Source organism: Chanodichthys erythropterus, chromosome 16, assembly GCF_024489055.1.
Source record: "Chanodichthys erythropterus isolate Z2021 chromosome 16, ASM2448905v1, whole genome shotgun sequence".
Taxonomy (NCBI): domain Eukaryota; kingdom Metazoa; phylum Chordata; class Actinopteri; order Cypriniformes; family Xenocyprididae; genus Chanodichthys; species Chanodichthys erythropterus.
In genome coordinates this window covers 21441695-21467165 of record NC_090236.1, presented here as the reverse complement: position 1 = coordinate 21467165, position 25471 = coordinate 21441695, and the positions used below count along the sequence as shown (strand labels likewise).

At 35.6% G+C, this 25471-nt stretch overlaps 2 protein-coding genes across 2 annotated transcripts in view; one reads left to right on the top strand and one right to left on the bottom strand.

Annotated features, from left to right (window-relative positions):
• The window catches only part of gpr158b (G protein-coupled receptor 158b), an 85312-nt gene extending 81553 nt beyond the window's left edge, over positions 1-3759 (bottom strand). The window contains exon 1 of the mRNA XM_067362686.1: positions 2912-3759. Within this exon, the coding sequence (XP_067218787.1) occupies positions 2912-3759 (848 nt within the window). The remainder of the gene's footprint in view (positions 1-2911) is intronic.
• A 2712-nt stretch (positions 3760-6471) lies between these two features.
• On the top strand, positions 6472-18128 carry prtfdc1b (phosphoribosyl transferase domain containing 1b). Its single transcript, XM_067362684.1, has 9 exons — positions 6472-6593; positions 6790-6896; positions 7995-8178; positions 9421-9486; positions 12507-12524; positions 13720-13802; positions 13989-14035; positions 14935-15011; positions 17281-18128. Exons 1-9 carry the CDS (start codon positions 6546-6548, stop codon positions 17326-17328), a joined length of 678 nt encoding a protein of 225 aa, XP_067218785.1. The 5' UTR covers positions 6472-6545; the 3' UTR covers positions 17329-18128.
• The last annotated feature ends 7343 nt before the right edge of the window (positions 18129-25471 follow it).

The following is a 25471-nucleotide window of genomic DNA, read 5'->3' as shown; positions in this document are numbered from 1 at the left end:
GACGTGGCGCTGAACGGCGCCGGACGCAAACTAGCAAACACACTTGCGCTGCGCCTTGCGTCGCATTGCGCCGGGTGTATTATAGGGCCCTTAGTGTAAATAGCATCTACAACTATTTGCACTTAGTGTAAATAGCATCTATCTCTAAGAAATATGCTATTTTTACTTAGTGCAAATAGCCGCTGCCTTTTTTATCCCCATAGAAAGCAACATAATTACTATCATTCAAGGTCCAGAATAGTAGTAAAGACATTGTTAAAATAGTCAGTGTAACTGCAGTGGTTCAATCTTAATTATGAAGTGACGAGAAGATTTTTGTGTGCAAAAACAAAACAAAAATAACAACTATATTCAACAATGTCTTCTCTACCCTGTAAAAAAGTATTCTCGTCGCTTCATAACATTAAAGGATTAGTCCACTTTTAAATAAACTTTTCCTGATAATTTACTCACCCCCATGTCATCCAAGATGTCCATGTCTTTCTTTCTTCAGTCGAAAAGAAATTAAGGTTTTCGATGAAAACATTCCAGTATTATTCTCCTTATAGTAGACTTGAATGGGCACCAAACAGTTGAAGGTCAAAATTAGTTTCACTGCAGCTTCAAATTGTTCAACACGATCCCAGATGAGAAATAAGGGTCTTATCTAGTGAAACCATCGCTCATTTTCTGAAAAAAATTATTTAAGTTTTAACCTTAAATGCTCATCTTGAACTAGCTCTCTTCTTCTTCTTCTCTATTTGAATTCCAGCAGTGTAGATGCTGCTAAGCGTATTACTGCCCTCCACAGACCAAAGTTTGAACTCATTTTTATATGCAATATGCTAGTTCAATAGTATATAACAATTAGTTCAAACTTTGGCCTGTGGAGGGCAGTAATACGCTTAGCAGCATCTACACTGCTGGAATTCAAATAGAGAAGAAGAAGAAGAAGAAGAAGAAGAAGAAGAAGAAGAAGAAGAGAGCTAGTTCAAGATGAGCATTTGTGGTTAAAACTTATATAATTTTTGATTTTTTTCAGAAAATGAGCGATGGTATCACTAGATAAGACCCTTATCTCTCATCTGGGATCATTTTGAACAATTTGAAGCTGCAGTGAAACTAATTTTGACCCTCAACCATTGAAGTCCACTATAAGGAGAAAAATCCTGGAATGTTTTCATCAAAAACTTTAATTTCTTTTCGACTGAAGAAAGAAAGACATGGACATCTTGGATGACATGGCGGTGTGTAAATTATCAGGAAAAGTTTATTTAAAAGTGAACTAATCTTTTAAGGTTGAAACACTGTAGTCACGTGGATTATTTTAACAATGTCTTTACTACCTTTCTCGACCTTGAATGGGAGTAATTACATTGCTTTCTATGGGGGATATAAAAAAAAATCTTGGATTCAATCAAAAATATCTTAATTTGTGTTCTGAAGATGAACAAAGGTCTTACGGGTGTGGAACGACACAAGGGTAAGTACTTAATGACAGAAATCTCATTTTTGGGTGAACAAACCCTTTAAGAAGTGTTTTCTTCAATCAAATCACAAGTGGACAATGATAAATACAGATTTAAATGGGGTCTAAAAACTTTTGAGTCCACATTGTCCACATTTGACCGCTTCTGGAGGTAGTCAAAAACACATTCAACCAGATTGCTTTTTTAAACATGCTAGCCATACTTGATTTAAACTTTGATGGCTAAAACCTAAGTTTGGTTTGAAGATGAAAAATGTACCAAGTACAATGTTCTCTCATCATTCCTGATTTCTAACATGCACTCACAGCATTCAGCACGGTCTCCTTTCACATTCATCTGTAAATTGCGTGAGCATATTTCATCCAAATGGTAGAAAGGAAACAGATTAAAACACCAGGTGTAAACAGGTGCGTGTCTCCCTCGTCTTGTGATCTGATTGACCAAAACCCATCTTAATACCAAGTGTAAAAAGGGCCTAAGTGTCCAAATACTTGTAACAAGATATGGTTATATATCAGTAACTGTAAATTGTTCAAATGATTTTAAAACCTCTTATATTAAAATATGTTTTGTGAATTCTTGTCTTAAAACTAATATTCAAAAACCATAATATTGTCATCAGGTCATGCAGGTGTTTTAAATCTTATAAATGAATACAGTTTTATTAATTTCAATATGGCCAATACAATTTTGATATTTAATAAATTGTTTTGTGTTTCATTATTGTTTTAGCGTCTTTGACTCATTAATGGTGTGACACCCATTTGTCAACACATGTTCAGTGAACACTAGTATAATTTATTTATTTTCTTATGGAAATGTTTAGAAGATTTTGTAGCCAAACCTTAAAGTTGCATACCAACAGAAAGTGACTTAATAAACCAATTCCGAGAAATATTCACTGGAATAAAAAACACTCATATCAAGTGTAGTTGAACAACTGATCTACCAGGCAATAAACATAAGCAAAGTTATTGCACAGTATATGCAATGTAATTTATTTGCTCAAACTAAAGACTTGTCTTACATAAACATGAAGTTGAACTTTGTGAGTTACACAATCACATTCATTGTTCCGTCTATGTTGATGTATAACTGCTACAATTAAAAAAGTTTGTCAAGACAAACTCTAATGTTGGCATGAGAAAGCCTGAAGGTTTTGACGGCCATATTTGACAGACAGACAGACAGACAGACAGACAGATAGATAGATAGATAGATAGATAGATAGATAGATAGATAGATAGATAGATAGATAGATAGATAGATAGATAGATAGATAGATAGATAGATAGATAGATAGATAGACATGGAGTCAGAAATTTTAGTCTCATAATTAATAATAATAGGCCTAATAATAATAATAATAATAATAAAGTTTAAATCAAAGAATATTAGCTTATGCTGGCTTTCTCGAGCCAACATAATTAACAGTGTCTTACCTAAACTCTGGCGCCGTGTTATTCTTCAAGCCATAGAAACCTGCGGAGAGAGTCAAAAGCCAGTGCGGCACAAAACTGCCGTGCTTGCACTCTAGATAGGGCGCAGACCACTTGACATGACTTCTGTCCAGAAAATATCCGCCCTGGGCTGCTGGAAAGCCTCGACTTTTGGTCAGCCGCTGTGGTCTCTTTCGGTCCCGAAACTCGTTGTACCAGTCGGACTCAGACGTCCTGTTTTTAAGGCGATGGCGTGCGGTGGAGGACAAATCTTGAAGCACTATGCGCTCCTCGCCTCTGGTCGCCTGAAGAAACACCTGCGGACCAGGCGCCTCGGGAGACTCCATGTGAAATGTGACTACTGCTCGGTGGATTCTAGGATTCCCTTCCAACATACTCGTCACCAGAGCGTGGTACCACTGGATATCCCTCTTTAGATGCTGCTCCCTGGAGGTGTTGGACTGCAGGAGCATGTTTAAGAAGTTGGTAGCGTGCGCCATGGTGTCGAGGACGCCGTGGAGGGAGGAGTGCGAGGCGGCGTGAACTCCACCGCGGAGACTGCTCAGCTCGTACCGCCGTGAACAGCTGACATGCTCCAGAGTGGATGAGTCCCCCGTGTGCAGGAAAGCGGTGACCACCCGCGGCAGATCTTCTTCGAGCTTATGCGCCACCGCCGTTCGCTCGGTGCTGGAGATGGTCGGCTGCTGGTGCATCGTCTCCCCGGTGCTGTAAATTGGATATTTAGCCTTGATTTCAGGATCTTTGTCGCTCTCAGACCATTCCACGTAGCCATAATTTGATCCCTTCGCAATTCCCATTAGCAGAAGAAGGTAGAGCAGGAATGCATCCATACCTCGACGCCAGCAAGGACCGTAAACATTCTCCATTGATATTCACTTCATAAGTGCGCCCATTCCTCAGCTTAACGTAAAGAGAAAGCGCATTCTCAAAAGTTACTCAACTCTAATGCTTTAATCAGACAAATACACACACCGACCACTCCACCCACATCTGTAGATCATCTGGCATTCTGTGGATCTAACGCGTCAAGCCTGCGTGTAGATTTAAGAACCGACTGTGGCAAATATCCACAGCATTGCATCTGCCGTGGGTTACTGTAGCGTTCACTACTCCCATCAGCAACGAATGCTCGCTCGGAGCTGGCGGGGGTCTGATTGTTTCCAAAAGCCTGTTTCCCTCGTTACTGTTTTGGAGACTTGTGTATGGCCATCGCTCCTGCCAATCCTGTGCACTTTGGGTGGAGTGAAGAGAGACAAGGGATGGAAGTACGGGATGTTCTCATGGGCATATTAAGAATTCATTGAGCATTATTGTCCCTCGTAATTCTATTGATATTAAAGATGAATAATTTAATATGTTACATTATTATAAGGTTACCATGTAACCAAAATTGGCATTTTTTATGGAATATTGCAGTATTTATTATAAATTATTTATCCATGCACATCATTTTTTTAATCATATGCCCTCATAAGTTTTAATTAAAACAACTTCCTCTCCCTCTTGCAGCGACTTCGCTTTCTTCTGTAATGACGTGTTTACTAGCTCGAGGGCGGGACAACCTGTCACTCACATGACGTCACAACAATAGTAAACCACAACTATTCTATCAGTTCTTGAAGGACAAAATCAAGACGTGCATTTTTTCTTGTTCTAGAAGCCCTTTCACTCAAATAAAAGTCACAAACTGAAAAGGTTACCACTTTAAACCTTTTTTGAACCTGCACCATGAAAATGTTTGTAATTTTAATGTAAATATTATACAGTAAAAAAACTGTTACCTGTCAATTTACAATAAAAAATATAATGCATTTTTGAAAAGACAATTGGTGTAATTTTACAGTGAGTGAATTAGCCTATAATCCATGCAGAAAATGTCTAAATTTCAGAAAATTATGCTGTAAGTTTTCTTTTAATTAGACAGTGTACAATTAGATGCTTATTCTATAAACATGATACAAGTAAAGGTTCTTTATTGGCATCAATAGTTCCATGAAGAACCTTTAACATCCATGGAAGCTTTCCATTGCACAAAGGAGTGGGACATCGAAATATACCCACAAGGACAGTAAAACCTGAAATCACCTATTGGCAGGAGCAGTAAATGTCCCCATGAGAAAAACAGCTTATTAGGAACACTAGATAATGTCTTCATGAAAAAAGAATCAGTTGTCTCAGAATAAAGATAATAGAAAGTCATATATAACTATAAAGTATATTGTGAATCTGCACTTCCAGTCTAAAGTGCAGCTTTTTCAACATATTATGACATCCAGATATTAGACTCAGTTCACCAGTGCTAAGAAGGCAGTATAACATAACAAATGGCACTGTAATGTTTTGTACAGCATAAATAGCATAAATAGAGTAGAAATAGCCATTTCTTGTGTGGAAAAGTTAGTACACCCCTACATTTATCAGTACATGAAGTGCCTAAGATTTGAATTAAATGAAGACATAAGTAAAGAGGAAGGCTACACTTATAGACTAAACCTCAGTAAATTAGTCTGATTTCATCATAAGCATTGACGTTCATGGTACCATCATGCCAAGATTAAAGAACTGGTATCAGAGCTTCTCTCACATCACTAACCCTAAAATTTACATAAACCCTGCCGCTGAGAACACGCAAAAAGGGGCCTGTTTAGAGAAGAGGAACAGTTGCTGTAGTAATTTTACGCCGGACTGCTTCACAAACGAAGGTCAATTCAATGCTGGACTTGCACAAAAGATTAACATGACGGCACATGCTAGTCGATGAGTTGAATCAACTCCACAGCAACTACATTAATTTATTCACTAACCATTCAGAAACATCCAGATGCATTCTATAAGTTGTAACTTCTTCCTGAGTCTCTCAGACTCCGGTTTGAACAATGTAAGGCTGAACACCGTTACTGACAATCGTCATTTTGGCTGGGTGAGATTCCCCAGCTTTGTTGTTGTTGAGCAACTGATGCGCGATCTGTTAAAGCTCCGCCCTCTTCTGGAAAGCGTGTTTTTGCTCATACCCAAATAAGGGCAAACTTGACAAGCTATAATAAATAATCTGTGGGGTATTTTGAGCTGAAGCTTCACAGACACATTCTGGGGACACCAGAGACAAGTAGATCGACTTCTGGAATAAGGTGGCCACAAAATGTTTATTATGGCTCATAGCTCATTTTCTAAAGAATTTTACCCCCCACCCAGCAATAGAGCAATCAGCACAGCTGGCTATAATTGACAGGATGTAGTATGCACAATGTAAGGTTTTAAAGTGCTGCATTCATTGCACCTCATTGGCTGTTTTCCACTCATGACACTGACGCACCCCACTGGTGATGTGGGAAGTTGCACAGCTTTAATGGGGCAACTGAACAGTGAAGTTGACACAGTCAACAATTTAAGATAAATACAAATAATAAATAATTAACAACTTCAGATAAATATTTAATGAACAAGGGCTAACGTTGTCTCACTTGTACCCACATATGCCGAGCTCCGCCATCGGTGACACCCATTCTGTGCGCTACCGATGACGACATCAAGAGTGTCGTCATCAACAATACCGATGTGGACGCGAAGAGTTCAATTCATTCGTTAGTTGTAGATCAACAAGCTGAAGGAATCCAACATGGCAGGATGGGAACGCAAACAAACAGACACGGATAAAGGAATTGTGGTTTGTACGCTTGTAAATAAGCATTGCAGAAGAAATTCTGATATTCATCTTGCTTTTTCAGTGTAAAACCGACCGAAGCTGGCGGATTTCACTTCATTGTAAACTTTGTGACCATACTGTAAAAGTAGCTGACACGGTGCTGAAACTTTGTAACACGTAAAAAAAGCATGTGCCTCAGCTCAACTGTGTTTTATAGATCCCAGATAACTGGCCTGGGTACCCGCTGGATCTTTTCACTTTTCCCGAGCATTACTCTGAGGATCTGGACTGTGTCTACATCCCACATGGAGTTATCATGGACAGGTACTGCAAATGTAATTAAGGCGCCATTTAGTCACTTACCGATGACGTCCACCAAGCAGACCAAACTATATTTTGTTTTTGTTTGTTTGTTAGACTTTTGGAACCTGCATACGAACAAATGAAAATATATATATTTTAATATAAGCTGACTTGATATTTTATTAGAACATTTCAGCAATGCAACTTTTTTGAGATTTGAAATTCCTTTAGTAGTGTTTAGAACTACAGTGATTTACAGCAAAATGCTTCTATATTTAATGTTATACTAGTGCTGTCAAATCGATTATTCGCATCTAGCATAAGTTTGTTAACTTTTCATTTTGTAATTACACTTCATTTATTACTGACTTTGGATAAAGCTTGTTAGCTTGTCATTTTTAGAGTTTTACTAGTGAAATGAAAAATCAGCTTTTTACATCCTTTAAAGGAATATGTGCAGGATTCCTATCTTAAAGGATCATACTTGTATAAGATACGAATAAGTAAGATCCTACTGTATCAGTAGACATTTCTACAGGATTTTTACATTCATATTTGAGTCCTATTAGGACTAATACTTGTTTGGTTACACTTTATTTTAAGATGTCTTTGTTACACTGTAATTATACATTAAAGTACTGAGTAATATTAACTATCTACATGTACTTACTATATGGTTAGGATTAGAGTTTGGCTTGGTTTGATTTAAGGTTAGTTTCATGTAATTATACATAATTTATAGTTATTACTATAGTAACTACATGTAACATAATGTAACAATGACACTAAAATAAAGTGTTACCACTATTGGAACAATGTCTTTGTACTGGAAATCTCACCGAAAATTATACAAGTTATAGTTTGTAAGTCAAGTATAGTTTGTGTTGGGAACTATGTTTTCTAAAAAAGTATGTTTTATTGCTTAGGTATAATAGTTCTAATGTATAATGATACATTTCCAATTGGGTACCTTAAGGATTATTTGACCAGGAATATTTGCCTGTGAATCATGTAGACATTGCTTTAATTTTTTTTTTCTGAGAATTCAATATGAAAAACAAACATTTTTGGATCAAAATGGACAGTTAGACTTTGTTGTGCTGTCATGGGTTTTTCCAGGACAGAGAGACTGGCAAGAAATATCATGGAAGATCTTGGCGATCATGACATTGTGGTGCTGTGTGTGCTGAAGGGAGGTTATCAGTTCTGTGCTGACCTGGTGGACTGCATCAAAGTCCTGTGCCGAAACTCCAACAAGACCCTTCCCATGAGGGTGGACTTCATACGTCTCAAGAGCTACCTGGTGAGCACACTTGGAGCAGACTTAGTGTTCTTGATCCTGTTTTTCCATTTTCTACTGAATTTGAGCAAATTTAAAGTGATTTTCCTAAACGTTTTACATGCTAAAACAGCCTCGAAACTGCTTGGGTCCTATGATGAATCACAAGTTTCTTTCCCACACTTTTAATTTACTTTTACAAATGCCACTTTGTTTCTGATTATCTCAGCGTGGTGTCACAGTGCTAATGAATCAAGGACTTCATGCATGTAAATTGCTGTGTGAAGCCAGACATAAAATGAAAACCGAACCATTACTATAAAGTCAACATGAAATAAAAATTTACAGAGTACTCTAGCATTTAAAAGTTTGAGGTTGGTAAAAAAAAATTATTATTATTTTTTTTTATGCTTTTCATTTCAATGAAAGAAGTCTTTCATGCTTATCAAAGCTGTGTTTCTTCACAGAAGTAAAGTACTGTAAGAACAGTAAAATTGTGTAATATTACAGGTTAAAATAACTGTTTACTGCTTTAATTTATTTTAAAATGTACTTTATTCCTGTGATGGCAAAGCTGCCATTACTGCAGTCTTCAGTGTCACATGAAAACAGTTTTTCCTTGATTAATGGAAAGTAAAAAAAAAATGCATTTATTTGAAATAGAAATATTTTGTAACATTATAAATGTCTTTACCATCACTTTTGATCAATTGAATGTGTCCTTGTTGAATACAAGTTTTAATTAATTTCAGGGGGAAAAAATCATATCCCAAACCTATGAAAAGTAGTGTATATTTTATCGTACATGTTGTTTTTACATTAATAGAGAACTAATATGATAGCTGCAGGTCACTCAAGTATCTGTGAAGGCCTAGAGTAAAATTGTCAAATAATTATATTTGTAAAATAATATATACAACATGATAGATTAGGGGGAATATTTAAATAACTGGGGCATTTTGTTTTCACTGTCAGTGGTGTTTTTCTCTCAAGCTCTGCTTCATTTCTGACTAATAAAATTTGATTGTTGTTGATGAATGTTGACTGCATTGTATGTATTCAGTCAACAGAGGGCGTCATGACTTTATAGTATTTGTCATGCTTCGTATTGTTTTCCAGTTAATTTCCAGATGAAGGCATTTTTCTCAGCATTGCTGACATTTTTTTATCTAAAGCCTATGGTTGTCGTATGTTTATTTTGGTTTGTTTTAGTATAATTTAAAAAAAGAAATACAACACTAATAATATTTAATGATTTACAACCAGAATGACCAGTCAACTCCAGATCTTCACATAGAAGGAGCAGAGAACCTGTCTGGGCTGAGTGGAAAGGTAAAACTATGTACAAAAAATAAAAAATAAAAAAAATATATATATATATATATATATGTAATAATTTATTTCTTTTGGATTTGACGTGGAATGTAACCTTGGCATGTTTTCTTGAGATTCACCTTTTGAATTTTATTAAAAGGAATTGGGCAAAAATTAAAATTGGGAGCACTGTAAGAAAATGTTTTTTTTTTTATTCTTTTAAGTTTTTGAAAGGTAAAAATGGTCAAATTGATTAATCTGTATACATATACACCGGTCAGGCATAACATAATGACCACCTTCCTAAGATTGTGTTGGTCCACTTTTGCTGCCAAAACAGCCCTGACCTGTCGAGGCATGGACTCCACTAGACCCTGAAGGTGTGCTGTGGTATCTGGCACCGACATGTTAGCAGCAGATCCTTTAAGTCCTGTAAGTTGCGAGGTGGGACAACCTGACTGGTCTGCGGCTTTGTAGCCCCATACTCAACAAACTGATGCACTGTGTATTCTGACACCTTTCTATCAGAACCAGCATTAACTTCCTACAGTCAAATTGCGAGGACAAAATGTTCACTTGCTGCTTCATATAGCCCACCCACCAACAGGTGCCGTGATGAAGAGATAATTCACTTCACAGGGGTCATAATGTTATGCCTGATCAGTGTATTTGTGTATGTATATATGTATGTAGATACACACACAGTGTTAGGGAAAGTTACTTTTAAAAAGTAATGCGTTAAAATACCACGTTACCCCCCCCCCCTACCCACCCCCCCACCCCCCACCCCACCCCCACTTTCTCTCATTTGGCCGGGATGCTTGTTTGTTTTTTAATAGCAAAATAAACATAAGCTCTATTTTTGGCAAACATAAAGGCCCTTTCACACCAAAAGTCAAATGAATACGCCTCAGGCTGAAAGAAATGCAAATTCATGCCTGTACAGTAGTGGGCGCAGCTCAAACAAACCTTTCAGGCGTGCTGCCAGTCTGGATCGCAGAAGAATAGGATGCAAGAGAACAATTTCAACATTCGTTGGGTGCTTCTCAAACAGCAGGCTGCGTCCTAGTAAGGCTGCATATCTCTGCTGCCACATTATCAAGTCTCAATTAGAAGGATCTTTGGAAGGCAGCCTCCGTTTCACTTCCTTCTTTCAGCACATTCCGGGGGATGCATCAAGTGTATCCTTTGCATCCTTCAATCACTCACAATCCTTTTGTACACATTCATGATCCACAAAAAAAGATCCATGATATCATGATATTTTTAGTGACATTTGTAAATTGTCTTTCTACATGTTTCGTTAGCATGTTGCTAATGTACTGTTAAATGTGGTTAAAGTTACCATTGTTTCTTACTGTATTCACGGAGACAAGAGAGCCGTCGCTATTTTCATTTTTAAACACTTGCAGTCTGTATAATGCATAAACAACTTCCTTCTTTATAAATCTCTCCAACAGTGTAGCATTAGCCGTTAGCCACAGAGCATAGCCTCAAACTCATTCATAACCAAATGTAAACATTCAAATAATCACTGTACTTATGCGATTAGACATGCTGCATGACGAACACTTTGTAAAGATCCATTTTGAGGCTTATATTAGCTGTTTGAACTTTTTTTATGTTGTTCAAGGCAAGCGCGAGCTCTGTGGGTGGAGAGCACGAGCAATTAAAGGGCCAGCAGCCCTGAATCGGCTCATTTATAATGATGCCCCAAAATAAGCAGTTCAAAAAATTTATTAAAAAAAATCTATGGGGTATTTTGAGCTGAAACTTCACAGACACATTCAGGGGACACCTTAGACTTATATTACATCTTTTAAAAAAATGATGCAGTCTTTTGTTTGAGAAGCACCCTTAAGCAGTAATAAAAAAGAAACTAAAATGTTAAAAATTATTTTTGCTTATTAGTATATTTGAACTGATTCATCAAAGATCAGCAGCAAAGACATTGCTTAATAATAATATTTAATTATTAAAGTTTTGTGTAATATTCTGAGTGAGATCTGGAAAAACAATAACCATCATGTTTACATGGTGCACAAAATGCCTCTGCACTCAACATGGGGACAGGAGAGTTTCAGTACATGCAGCTGTTTTCTCTATTCTTTTACTTTTTCTATTATCATGTCATTATCCAATTTTCCCCTTCATTAAAATGTTAAACTTTCTTAATAATGATACCATTTTCTCTGGGTAATTGCACTAATTTGATTTAATGGTGCCCATATTTTTTTATTATTAACTGTAATTATAATGAACCTTAAATTTGACCGTTCATTTAACTACTTTTTTCTTTCAGTTCCTGGTACCTGATTCTGCTATAACTCTGCATGTGGTAGACATGACTGAGAGGTTACAGTTTGTCAAAGGTTTATGATGTCTAATTCTTCAGTAAGAGGATTGATCTGCTCAGTTGCTCACGTAATTGGATTTCCCAGTAGAGCTTGGGATTGTGATACAGTGTGTGAGTCTGTGATACACACGGATATCTTTAGTAAAATACCTTTTGTCTTTTTATTTACTCCTGAATATGTAACCACTGTTTTTGGTCTTGGAAATATGCCTGCTCGGAAATAGAGTCTATAAAGCAGCGTACTTTGTATGGTGGTCTGCATAGTAATAAACAATTTTTATACAAATGTTCATTGCTGTTGATCACGTACTGTTAAAAATAGCTCAAGGGTAAATCCCATGAAAACAGGTCACATTTTACCCCGAATTAAATTATATTCTAAACGATTACGCATTCCCACAAATTCTCATTAGTACAATGTATCCAGATGGTTTACTTCCAAGTTTTGTTTTGTAATTCCTATTATTTTTTAGTGGTGATGCTCATTACTGTAGAACAGTACATTATGACTTTTCCCCCACCCTTTTAGTAACCTAAACAGTCTCAGTATTGTGTTAACTTTTGCTGTTGCTGTTCTGTTTTTGTTTTTCTTTTAACTATGTGAGTTGTTGAATGCTGTTGAAATGAGCATTCAGTGTATTCGGTCACTCATCTCCTGTCCGTCTCTTTACATGTACTGAAGAACGTCCTGATTGTGGAGGTACGTCTGCTCTGAGATGAGCTCTGTCCGTCTGGATAAACTCACTCCCTCAATCACTTTAATATCCTTTCAAATAAAAAGAGGCCTTTCAAATGCTTTATAGCAAATTCCTCTGCTTTCTGCCTTGTTCTCTCAATATGGTTGAACATTTCAGAGGTCAGTCAAGCATGTACCATTTTGTGCTTCTTATTTATCCAAGCAAAAAAACTGCATTCATTCCATTTGACTTAAAAGCCAGACAATTGTTTGTTTTTTTAGTCTTAATTACCATTTTTGCTAACTTTTTCTGCATTCAGTAATGCCATATGCGTTTTACATTAGTTTTGATTTGATGTTAAGTAATAAATACACTTAATACAATACATCTCATTTTCTTTGTTTACTGATACAGCACAAACATATGTGAACGTTAACATTTTTGTAAAAACAGTTTATACTGTTAAAAGGGGACCTACATTAAATGTATTACATTTGCGTACAGTATATAATATTTCTGTAATATAATGCAGGGTTAGTATTTATTTTTTAAGAAAGTAATTAATACTTTTATTCAGCAGGGATGTAGACTTTTAGAATGTTTTAAAAGATTTCTCTTTCAAATAAATTTCTATTCATCAAAAATTCCTGAACAAATGTAGCAGTTTCCACAAAAAAAAGTAGCAACAATAATACTGTAGCATTAATGATACATTGTTTTCAACAATGATAACAATATGAAATGTTTCATTTACAGTTATTTTAAATTGTAATAATAATTTACAGTCTTACTGTTTTTAATGTATTTGTGCTCAGGTAAAAGCAGCCTTGGCTTAAAGAGACTTCATAAACATTAAAAAAATAAACTTTTTAAACAATAATATAATATAATATAATATAATATAATATAATATAAAATAGCAGGTGGTAGGACAAAATTCTACACCTGCTTTTCGTAATTATATTTATGAATTATGATTGTTTTTTTGTCTGTGTGTGTGTGTGTGTGTGACCATAGATTATATGGACTACAGTAATGTTTGATTAAACATTTTACAGTACAATGAACTCAAGTATTCTAGTGTTTAATTTGTGCCTCTGAGATGTGATGATTTCATTGCAATGCTAAGACTTCTCAAGTTCTGTCAAGTGTACTTAAGCTAATAGTGTGTGACAGCTGTCTGTATTTGCCTTCATCTCAGTGTCTTTCTTCCCACAGGCTATTGTGGACACTGGGAAGACCATGAAGACTCTGCTGGATCACGTTGAAGCCTTCAGGCCCAAAATGATAAAAGTAGCTGGGTGAGTCGACAGACTAATAGATTAGTACAGACCTGAGCTATGCTTTTGTATAGTCACCTTATTTAGCCATTCAGTACAGTAGGACTGTGTTTACATGTTTGTATGTGCTGATATGTTTATATTCTTGGTGAAGACTTGCACATATTGAGTGTTTTTTGGGGGGGCTTGTTTTATATCTGTCAACAGGTTGCTGGTGAAAAGGGTTCCCAGTGGGACAGGCTATCTGCCAGACTGTAAGTGATGATTACATACTGTGCATACTCTAACTAGTGACTAATATAAATTTGTGTGTATAATGATATACTTATACTTTTGACCTTATAAAGCCTGATCATAATTGTTGTACAAATAATTTTCTAAGGCCTCTGAATTTCTCAAAATATGCTGAAGATCCTGTTTTACACAGTCTGCTACATGCATTCTGTCATCTGATTGACATACTTTTTAGCAAGTAAAAGGCCTTTTAGTATAAATGTAAAAATGTCCACCTTTGAGTTGTTGTTTTGTTGTGAATCTCTACTAAAATTCATATAGTAAACATAATATTAACTGTTACATTATAGTATATAGTATAAAGCATAACAGTAATTGTAATATTTCAAAATGAAGATCAGAATTTCGTCTTACTTTTTGGCCATATAAATATCAGCAACTTAACCTAATTGCTCAGTTTTGGCTTGTGAATAAAATTGAGGTGTTGACTTCATATTTTCCTATATCATACAATGTGAGCCACTAAAGCCTGATGTTTCAAACATATAAAAACATAAAAACACATATGCTTTACTTACTTAATTTACTATACTTACACACACACACACACACACATATATATATATATATTGTCTAAAGTTTCAGTAAGTTGTTTTTTCAGTAAGATTTATTATCTCATATGTCAGGCTTTACAGGGTTAAAACCTCTGCTGACTGGCTGTTGTTGTTGTTGTTTTTGTTTTTTGTTTTGTTTCCCACAAAAAAATGAGTTTGAAAAATCAAAATATCATAGATTAACATTTAGTCTTTGTATATATTAACTACAGTATATTATACTATGATATATATTGTACTGTATATTAATGTATCATTTGATAGATTAACATTTTCTTTTCTTTCATATGTGCTATTTGTTCCAGATGTTGGATTTGAGATCTCCAATCGTTTTGTGGTTGGCTATGCCTTGGATTACAATGAATATTTCAGAGATCTCAATGTAAGCGCCCCTTTATCAATATTTGCCACCAAATTAAATGTTAAATGTTACATTGACTGAAATTGACATGTTGATATGTTAATTCAGTGGATAAAAAGTTTTCTTAAATATTGTCACTTCTGGCAAAGAGCTTTTTAAAAGCTTATTGTAAGAATCTCCCCAGACAAAGGACTCGCTCCATATGTCTACATATTCCAAAGTCTAGAAGTGACAACTGGTGTGAGATCAGCATATCGAGCGCTCACTTGCTGTAGACAAATGTGCATAATCTCGAGCAAGTTTGCTTGAACTGCAGTGACGTACTACTGAACCAAGCCTGTAATGTCTACACTAAGCGTGAAATGACAGACAGCATTAGCACTGTGAGAATTAGGAAGAAAAGTCTCTCTGCAGCTGCACAGTTGTCCATTTGTCTCCATTTGGAGGGCTGGTTGCTAAGGGTAAGTGAGCTGTTGTGAAAAATGACACCCACTTCAGAGAATGCCCTGGGCTGTTCAACTCAATTATCCAGCAATCTAGTATCTATCTCTCACATGCATACATCATAGACAGCAGCACTGTTATAAAATCTTGTGAGCTGCCTAGTGCCTACAAAGACTGAATTTAGCAGTCGGTTTTTGACAGCAGTCTCTTATGCTCACGCAGACTGCATTTATTTGATCAAAAATACAGTAAAAACTAACCAAACTTATTACAATGTAAAATAACTACATTTTCTATTTGAATATATTAAAGAAAAATGTATTTTGTATTTTTTAATACATTTTCAGCATCTTTACTTCAGTCTTCAGTGTCACATGATCCTTCAGAAATCATTCTAATATGTCAATTTGCTGCTCAAGAAACATTTCTGATTATTATCAATGTTAAAAACAGTTGTGCTGCTTAATATTTTTTTTAGCATTTTAATATTTTTGCAGGATTCTTTTAAGAATAGAAAGTTCAAAAGAACAGCATTCATTTAAAATAGAAATCATTTGCAACAATGTGAAAGTCTTTACTGTTATTTTTGATCAATTTTATGCTTCCTTGCTGAATAAAAGTATTAACTTCTTTAAAAAAAAAAAAAAAATCAAACTGAGCCTAAACCTTTTTCAAAGGTGTAATTAAATCAGAAAATGTAAAATTAAATGTAATTACACTTTGTTTATATTTTAATCAAATAAAACACTTACTAAATAGGATTTTAATATTTTGTTTGTTTAAATGGCTTGTGATTTAACCATTAACTGACATCAAAGGACATGTGAATGTGTGATAAATTACTGAAATATTATCTTAGGGGGTACTTCAAGTAAATATTTTAGATCAAAGTGGTTCAGCTAGCAAAACATTTTGGGAATCCCTGTATTATTATATCAATATCTAAAAGTATTGATAGAGTTCAGTGTAATTAAAATTGTAGACTGTCTTACATATTGTGTATTTTTATGGTTATCGAAGTATTGCATCATTATCTTATCAACATGCTACACCAAACTAAAGAATTTAGATATACAATGACTGTTCACTCATATTACTATGAATAGGAGAAAGTATAACATGCAGTATGGCAGAATAAGTCCTGCCTTCTATATAAAAGAGCCAGTCGCCGATTGGTAAAGTCATTGTGTCACTGCTGCTGCCTTTAGAAGCTCCATTTGTGCTTATGAGTGCATATGCGCATTAGCTGCTCCTGCCTGGGGAAAAAAATGCAATGTTTTGTCATGATTTAAGAGTTTAGAAACAAATTTGAGACAGTTGTTCTCAGATTTCATTGGTGATTTCAAATATGAAATTTATTCGTAAGCTTGATGAACAGCTTTGAAGAATTTGATGCTTCCCCGTTCAAAGAGATATACGAGCTGTACTTGAAACAGCTGCTCCAGAGTCACTTCAAAGATGGCCACCGAGTGAAATGGCTCGCCTTAAAGGGACTTTGACCAAACTCAGTTGGAATCAACTGTGAGTCAAGCATCTTCATGTGAAGAGGTGTTTTTGTGTGATACAGACTTGCTATCTGTGAAGAGTGCCATAAATTACTCATTTTTGAAGATGTCTTTCAGTTAGTAGTGCTATTTGGACATTTGGAGACTGGCTTTGCCTGATTACCAAGCCTGCTTTGCCAGTAAACAGTGTTATCATTTATGTTCGTTTTGAAATGACAGCTTTGGTAATGGATAATAAACATTTAACTATCTTTGTGTACATTATTGCACTTGTGATGTGTGTACATTGCGGTGATCCCCTTAAATGGCTTACTATGATCTTTCTCTCCTTCCTCTTACAGCACATCTGTGTGATCAGTGACAGAGGGAAACAGAAGTACAAGATCTGAAGATGATGATCTCATTCTTGCATGAGTATCTGAATGCTGACTCAGGGTGATGGAAGGTGTCCATGGAGCTCACATGGTCCTCAAACAATCCTCCATCTTGCCTTCAATATGGACCGGTTTAATTGGCTAAGTTAGAAATGGAGTACTGGGTTACAACTAACTGAATACTGCACAACATACCCAACATAGTTTTTATGCATAAAAACTAGCTTACTGTGCACAGTATACATACTACTGTATTTACTACAGAGATTGCATACTAACATACTACTCCTAGTATTCTGTATGTTAGTATGGTATTTAGTCAATAAAGGGATAGTTGAACAGAAGTCTTATGGGTTTGGAACAACATGTAGCATATGTTTTTCCATTACTTTTACCAATAATTTAACCAATTTCAACATTAAGTTGTACAAGATTTAATTAGGAAAGATTTAAAAAAAATAGTTGTGCATTCATTTTGATCATACATCAGCTTTTTCACAGTGTAAATGATGACAGAATTTTAATTTTTAGGTCAATTTATCCCTTTAATACTAAAAGGTGCTTCTGTGTGTCTCATTTTTACTCCTTCATAATAGGGCGTCATTACAATGCAAATAAGAATTGTGTTCCATTCAGTAATGAGAAGTCATTTACATATACTGTGAATTAAATCTGCTTCTCACAATACATATTCATCAGCAATTTTCTGTCAATAAGCTATAATGTGAACTACAGCTTAAGAAATTGTTGGCCAGCTTTTGTGGGATTTGTTTGTTTATATTCAAGTTCACATTCATGTGAATTTACATTTTGTATGTGAAAATACATTTTTTAACCTCTTCATTTAACAAGATTAAAATTATGCATTTGTATTATGTACGTCACTTTTTTGCATTCTGTGTCAGATAATACAGATGAAAGCATGCCTGTTAGGTTATGGGTCATTCGCTGTGGTATTGTTATGGACAGCACAGTCATACTTCAGTAAGACAACTCAAACATGCCGCACACCTGTACACACATAATTGGGTGAAGTGGAACAGAGTTTGCCTGGGTGTGTGTTATGTAACAACGTCTGTTGTTCATTGTTTCCTGTGCCCAGCCTCTTTTGCTTGTTTGACTGCTGCTCGTGTTCAGTGCAGGTGAATTATATGGCGCATTTCTGTCAGATACAATGTCCTGTGAAAGCACCCTAAAGTCATGCGGAACAGGTAAGACAATAGTAACATACTCGTAATTGTCGCTACAGTCTTTAGAAGACTTTGACGTTGGCTTGACAAAGCATTTCCTGAAAAGGCCTTGCAGTTTAAGCTTATTTAGACATTATTTCATTTGAATACTTTAATATCTATACAGTGGCAGGATCTGAAATCACATACTTCCCTACTATAGTTAAACCTCTGTGAAAAGAGTGGTGTGTAAAAGTCAAAGCAGTCTGAGGGCCTGAGCTAATTCTACTGGACATATCTCGAATTGCAGTCAGACATTTTAATAAAAGTGTCTTGGATTTTTTTCATCAGAAAAAAAATAGGCATAGGCCATATTTAAACCTCAAAACGGACTAAAGGACAGTGCTGAGTTTGGTAAATGTAGCGTAAAAGGTTGTTACAGTAAAAAAAGAGTTAGTTGTTTCGAGAAAATGTTTATACAATAGCCGCTTTGTGATTTTGTCAAGCCAACATCACAAATTGTTATTTCGGTATATGAAACAGGCCAGTTGAACATAAAATCGGTGACCAAAATTACAGAAACATGGAACTATATATAAATATGAAGAACCTAATTATGATTTTGGCCACAATTTGCCTTTAAAGCTTTAATATTTAATCCACTATGCACTTCCAAAAAAAGATTCACAAATGTATAAAAGTTATTGGAGAAGCCATGAGCACCTTCATTCTGGTGTTCATGAAATTGTCTCCCAGTCCCAAAACACTTCTAAATGAGTCAAATTGGGGTTCCATTTAGCTTGTTTAGCAGTGTGTGTGGAGACCATTTTACTGTGGAATTTGAAAGGGTTATAAGCAGGGCCATCGGTAGCAGGGCGAAAGGTGGTGACGATTCTAGGGGTCCCGGATACCCCAGCTACTGCCCTGGTTATAAGTAAATAGTGTTTGCACCCGGATGTACATGGTCCTGTTAAATGGCTTAATATTACTTGGCCATTAAATACCCCTCATTAGACCTAATGACTCCCACAGGACTGCTGTTCATGTCATTTGAAATCCCCCAGCGTGTTTAACAGATGGCAACAGACTTTTTGAGGTCAAGGCATCTTTTGGCTTGTCAAAAACAAAGTCCTCCAAATGCAGGAAATAAAGTCAGTAATGAGTCATACCATGATGGGTTGCTTGTTCATTGTTCAGGGCTCCAGAGCCATTAATATAAGTGGCTTGACTGGCCCCTAACAAAATAAGTTGTGTTTACTGGTACTATTGCTCATTCTTATAATGCTGTATTAGAACAAATACTTAAACCCTTTTAGTTTCCGTTTGATCACATCCAAGTTTTTGTAAAAAAAAAAAAAAAATCCCATAGACAAAAGTGAGTCACTCTGAAAATAAAAAATTCTATATAGAAGGTTCAGCTTCATATTTAGAACCTTTTCATATTTAGAACTTTATAAAGTTCCCGATGGGTTCTTCATATTTAGAACCCATCAACTTTTTATGGATTTAATAAGTCATTTCAATGTTTTATGAATTAAACAGCTTGTAAACATACTTTATCATTAAAAAAAACAAACAAACATGAAAGTAATATCATTTAAGATATTTCTCGTAGAAAGGTTTCTTTAAAATTGAATCCCATTTTTTTCTAAGGGTATAAACCCAATTTACTGTGGGGGGTGGGGTATTAATGCTTCACATGCTCTTGGGATTATCGTAAATACGAGTTTCCTATAGGTAAAAATTGCACATGAATGAACCCCCCCCCATTTCGAAATGTGAATGTGATGAGCTTGCAAACACGACTTCAGAAGTGGGGATAATCAAATTTCCAATAGCACGTGAAGGCAGCATTAATCCCGTAGAATTTCATTGTATGGACACAAAAACACTGAATAATTTTTCAAGTTAGTTCACTACTTTTGGTGAACTATCAATTATCTGGGTCATATCTAAAAAATGCTGGGTTAAAGATAACACAAGTTGGGTTAAAGATAGACTAACCCAACGATTGGGTTTAATGTTTGACCCAACCTGCTGGGAAGTTTTATTTATCTCAACTGTTGTTCAAAATTACTATATTACTCGCTTAAAATGAACCCAAAATAGGTTGAAAAATTGACATTTATTAATATGTTTAAGAAAATTAACATTTATTAACAAGTGTAATAAATAATAATTAAACATTTATTAAATTGCTCATTAATAATGTTCAGTTGAGTTAAATAAAACTGCCCAGCAGATTGGTCAAACATTTATTTTTTTTAGAGTGTAGAGACAAGAATATAATGGAAATGGAACCTGTGGACAATCCCATAGGGCCTGTATACCTCAATACCATATCGTGCCTTCTTTGGCCCAGTCTCCACCCAATGAAAGTATACAACCACCATTTACTGAAACGTTTTTGGATTCAAGGATGTGAGTCATGACATATTATATGCTCAAGTAATGTTAAAGGCTGTAAGTTTCCTGTTACAGTGGTATATATCTGACTTACATTTCTGTAATGTGTCAGATCTGGCTTTAAATTAAAGATAATGTATTGTGTATTCAAATGGTTTGAGGCTTCTCTGTCTAGACTGGATACTTCAGGAAATGACAAAAATAATTTATGTTGCCTCCTTGAATGTCTGTAAAGAGTCACAGGCAAAAGAACAGGCCACACCTCAACAAACTGATTGTAAATATGCATTTTCCATCAGTCTAAAATACTTCTAAAATCTTGTCTGTGCATTATGATTAAACTTGTAATTCCTGTTATGATCATGTAATGTTTGCAAAAAATAAATTCTGAATCCAAAAACAGGCTTTATTAATAACATATAACCAGCATTTCTTCTAAAAGTAGTCCCTCCACTCAAATAATGCACTTCACAGCAACAATATAGGCAATAAAAACAAAAAAAAAATACCCCAAACTTTTGAACAGTAGTGTAGTACCCCCTCAAAAAAGTGGCTTCCCAAATTGCCTTGCACCTGAGTGATACATCAAATCGTGCAGCTTGTTGAGGAGATTTGAGATATACTTTTCTAAGCAGTCAGACTTATGGGCAAAAAAATGCCTTACATTGTGAAAAGGTGCCCCAATTATATCAATGTACGAATTTATCATACGTTGGGCTCTTGACCCGATCAGTAAGCAAGGCCCTTACAACTCACATGGTGCTCTAGGCGAAGCAGCTGCATAGCAACACACCATTCAGAACAACTTAGAAACCACATGGTCAATGGCAATGCCACATGGCAAGCAACCACCACTCTGCAAAAATCTAGTTTTTAATGTAATCTTATAGCCTCATCTAAGGCTTCCACAAAACCAAGGAGGGAAAACAAAGGAGAACACAAAAGCAAGATGTAGCTGGCGTCCCGATTGTCCAGAACTTTTAGTTTTGTTCCCATGATTTGAAAGATAAATAAAAGTGGGGCATTGATAGAGTGAGTGGACATTCACAATAGAAGATAGGCGGAGCCGTCGTGCCTTATTCATACACCTGACATATGACTCCAGCATTTAAACAGCAAGAGGGAGTTTCAGTGTGCTGTGAAAACAAAGCGTCCCTCTTTCTCTTTGGCTGTTTTAACCACAGTTTTAGATGGGTTTGTTCACTATTTCAGCACAGGCCCTCTCTGAGGAGCGTGTAAGTGAAGTTGAAGATACTGCAGTATAAAAAGCTGAGTTTCCACTTTATAATAAAGGGCGAGCTAATCTGAGTATGATTGGTAATCTTATCTCTGTGGGAGTCGCATATGTCTAAAAACACACATAAGCTTGCTTTTCTGCACTGTTAAAACTCAGGCTCAGGCTAAACAATGATGGACACTGTTCCTGTTTTCAAGTTATAACTGGCAGGCATATTTCCAAGTTGGTCACACGAAGGACATGCAGCTGACTGACATTCTTCCTGGGATTGCTGCTTCCCGAGAGGGTGTCTGCCGTGGTTTGAGCTCCATTTCGGATCAGACTGCAGAGAGGAATTCCCTGGGCTGGGAAGTATTGTGAAAGTCCCTGGTCAGGACGACCTCGGAACAAAGGCCACCCAATCCCTGAAACAGGTGGCCCCTTCGGCTGGCCATGAATGAAAGGAACATTTGTGCGAGCCTCTAGAAACTGAACACTTTTCAAAGGGCTCTCTTTTCAAGTTATCGCCTGCTCTCTCTTTCTCTCTCTGAATATATACAATGACTTATTTCCAACTAACTGAACCAATTTTTTTTTTTTTCTTCAAATTAAATTTTTAAGTCTTAGAGAAGCATATCTCTATCTATCTATCCATCTATCTGTCCGTCCGTCCGTCTGTCCATCCGACCAACAAACCAACCAACCTACCTACCTCATTCATAACTATTTTACCTTTTTAGTGAATTGGTGGCTAATTAATGTGCAACAATCTCATTTATACATTTTCGTATCTGCTTATGACCCAGTGATCAGGGGTAGGGGTTGTGGGTGGTTCTTCATGCTTACTCATAATAGTACATTATTCACATTATACAAATTCATAAAAAAATCTTCACCTCGTACATGCAATAGAATAGACACAACTGAATAGATCTCAAGACACGTTTATCCAAAGTGACGTACAAACAGTGTTGGGGAAAGTTACTTTTAAAAGTAGTGCATTACAATATTGTGTTACTCCCTAAAAAAGTAACTAATTGCATTACTTAGTTACTTTTTATGAATAGAAAAGTGTTACATTACTTTTGCGTTATTTTTTCACACCTGGGCTGGGCTAGATTGTTTATTAATAACAACAAAAAAGTTCTATATTTCGCAAATGTAAAGGCCTTGTCACTCCAAAAGTGAAATGAATAAGCCTCAGGCTGAAGGAAAAGCATATTTACACATGTACAGTAGAGGGCGCAGCTCAAGCAAACCTTTCAGCTGTGCTGCCATTCTGGATTAAAGAAGAATAGGGTACAGGAGAAGAAAGTTCAACACCCTTATTTCTAAATCTAATCTAAAGTTAGTTTTGCTTATTATTATGGTTTAATTAGATCATTGAAGGTCAGCAGCAAATACATTGGTTAATAAAGTGAGATTAAATACATAAAGTATATTTGTTAATATAGTTAATTGTTACAGGTTTGCATACAAATTCTGAGATTGCATTTCACTGTTTTTATTCATTTTGAGGAATACTCAATGTTTTCGTGCAAGTGAGATGAGTAAATACATGTTCATATTTAGTCTAGAACTACGATAATCATGTTCACAGTGCACACAACACCTCTGCACTTTATTTCTCTCAACATGGAGACAGGAGAGCTGTCAGTCAATAAATATGAAAAAGTAACTTGCGTTACATATTTGAAAAAGTAACAGATATTTTGTTGTAAATTGAAAAAGTAATGTGGTTCTTTACTAGTTACTTGAAAAAGTAATCTGATTACGTAACTTAAGTTACTTGTAATGCGTTACCCCCAACACTGCATACAAACGAGAGTAAGACAAACAAATGTAGTACTACCATACCAAATGTTTGTCATATATATATATATATATATATATATATATATATATATATATATATATATATATATATATATATATATATATATATATATATATATATATTGATACTTACTTAAGTGTATTGGAATAGCAAAGAGATGATGGATTAACTCTGAGATTGTGAGCATAGCAGTCGCTCCTCATGCGTCCGCTTTGTGAGGCACAGTGTGTGCGCAGACATTCCACAGCCACTGCCAATCGCATGCCAAAACTGTCCGACCCCGCTTTGAACTGGGCCAACATGTGACTCCAGTAATCCAGACAAACAGTTGTATTTGCAAGAGAGAGAGAGAGAGAGAGAGAGAGAGAGAGAGAGAGAGAGAGCAAATAATTTTGGGGTTTTGTCCTCAGACAAAAGTATATAAATGTCCAAGAATATAGTTGTCCATATAATGTTGACAGAAGTATAAATGAAAAGTATTTTCTGTTGGTCAAGAATAGAAATTATACTAGCCTACTGACTGGAGTATCTATATATATTATAAAATATGGCTTTATTACAGAACTCCAGTCCATCTATAAAAACATATATATATTCAAATAAATAACAATATTTTGCAACATTTAGGTTGGTATGATAAATGTTTTGTGGGAAGAGTAGGATAACACAGACAGTTTCTTGTATTGCCTGGTCAAACTGTGTCACAGAGTGGCATAAACAACAGCACTGTCCTTTTTTTTGTGTGTGTGTGTCTAGAGACAAAACGTCCGAACAAGACGTTCCATCCCACACCATTGCTCCATTTGTTCTGGTAGCATATGACAACTAAACAATCAAAGATGGGAGGAGAACACTCATCCTCACGGGTATAGAGTGTGTTTAACCCTCATGTTCTTTTTAGGTCTGATCATAACTGTGTTCATAACATTTGAAGTATTTTGTTGGTACTTCATGACTTTTACTAATCCTATGAGAACTGATTATAACTGATTATAACAATGCATTAGTATGTAGCAAGTGTTTTGGAGACCACAAGTATAAAACATGAATAAATTGCTGTGTATTTCCACTTGCAAAGATGTAGTTTGTGTACACAATTTAGTGGTTCAGTTCTGCCATTTTTTTTTTCCCAGTATGGATTTATTTTATTGTATTTGTCTGCAATGTGTTTGGGTCCAACTGGCCCCAAACAGTAAACTTGCAATATTGGATAATAACAGTTACATTTCTGACTACCTTTTTGTACAACACTAGATTAAAACTTCAATAATATAAAACATTTTTTGTTCATAAATTTAAAAAAAAAATAAAATAAATATGAATATGTGTGAGAAAAAAATATAAAATTGTTGATTTAAAAAAAAATGACTTGACACTGTGATAACAGCTTGTTTGGAGAAGATAGTATTTGTAACAACGCTAATCATTGGCTGAAATTTAAATGTGAAGTGTTAGGAAGAATCTGATTGGATGTAGGTTCCGCCAGCTCGCAAAAGGGTGGCGTTTCCAAGGATTCCAAGTGCGCTCGAG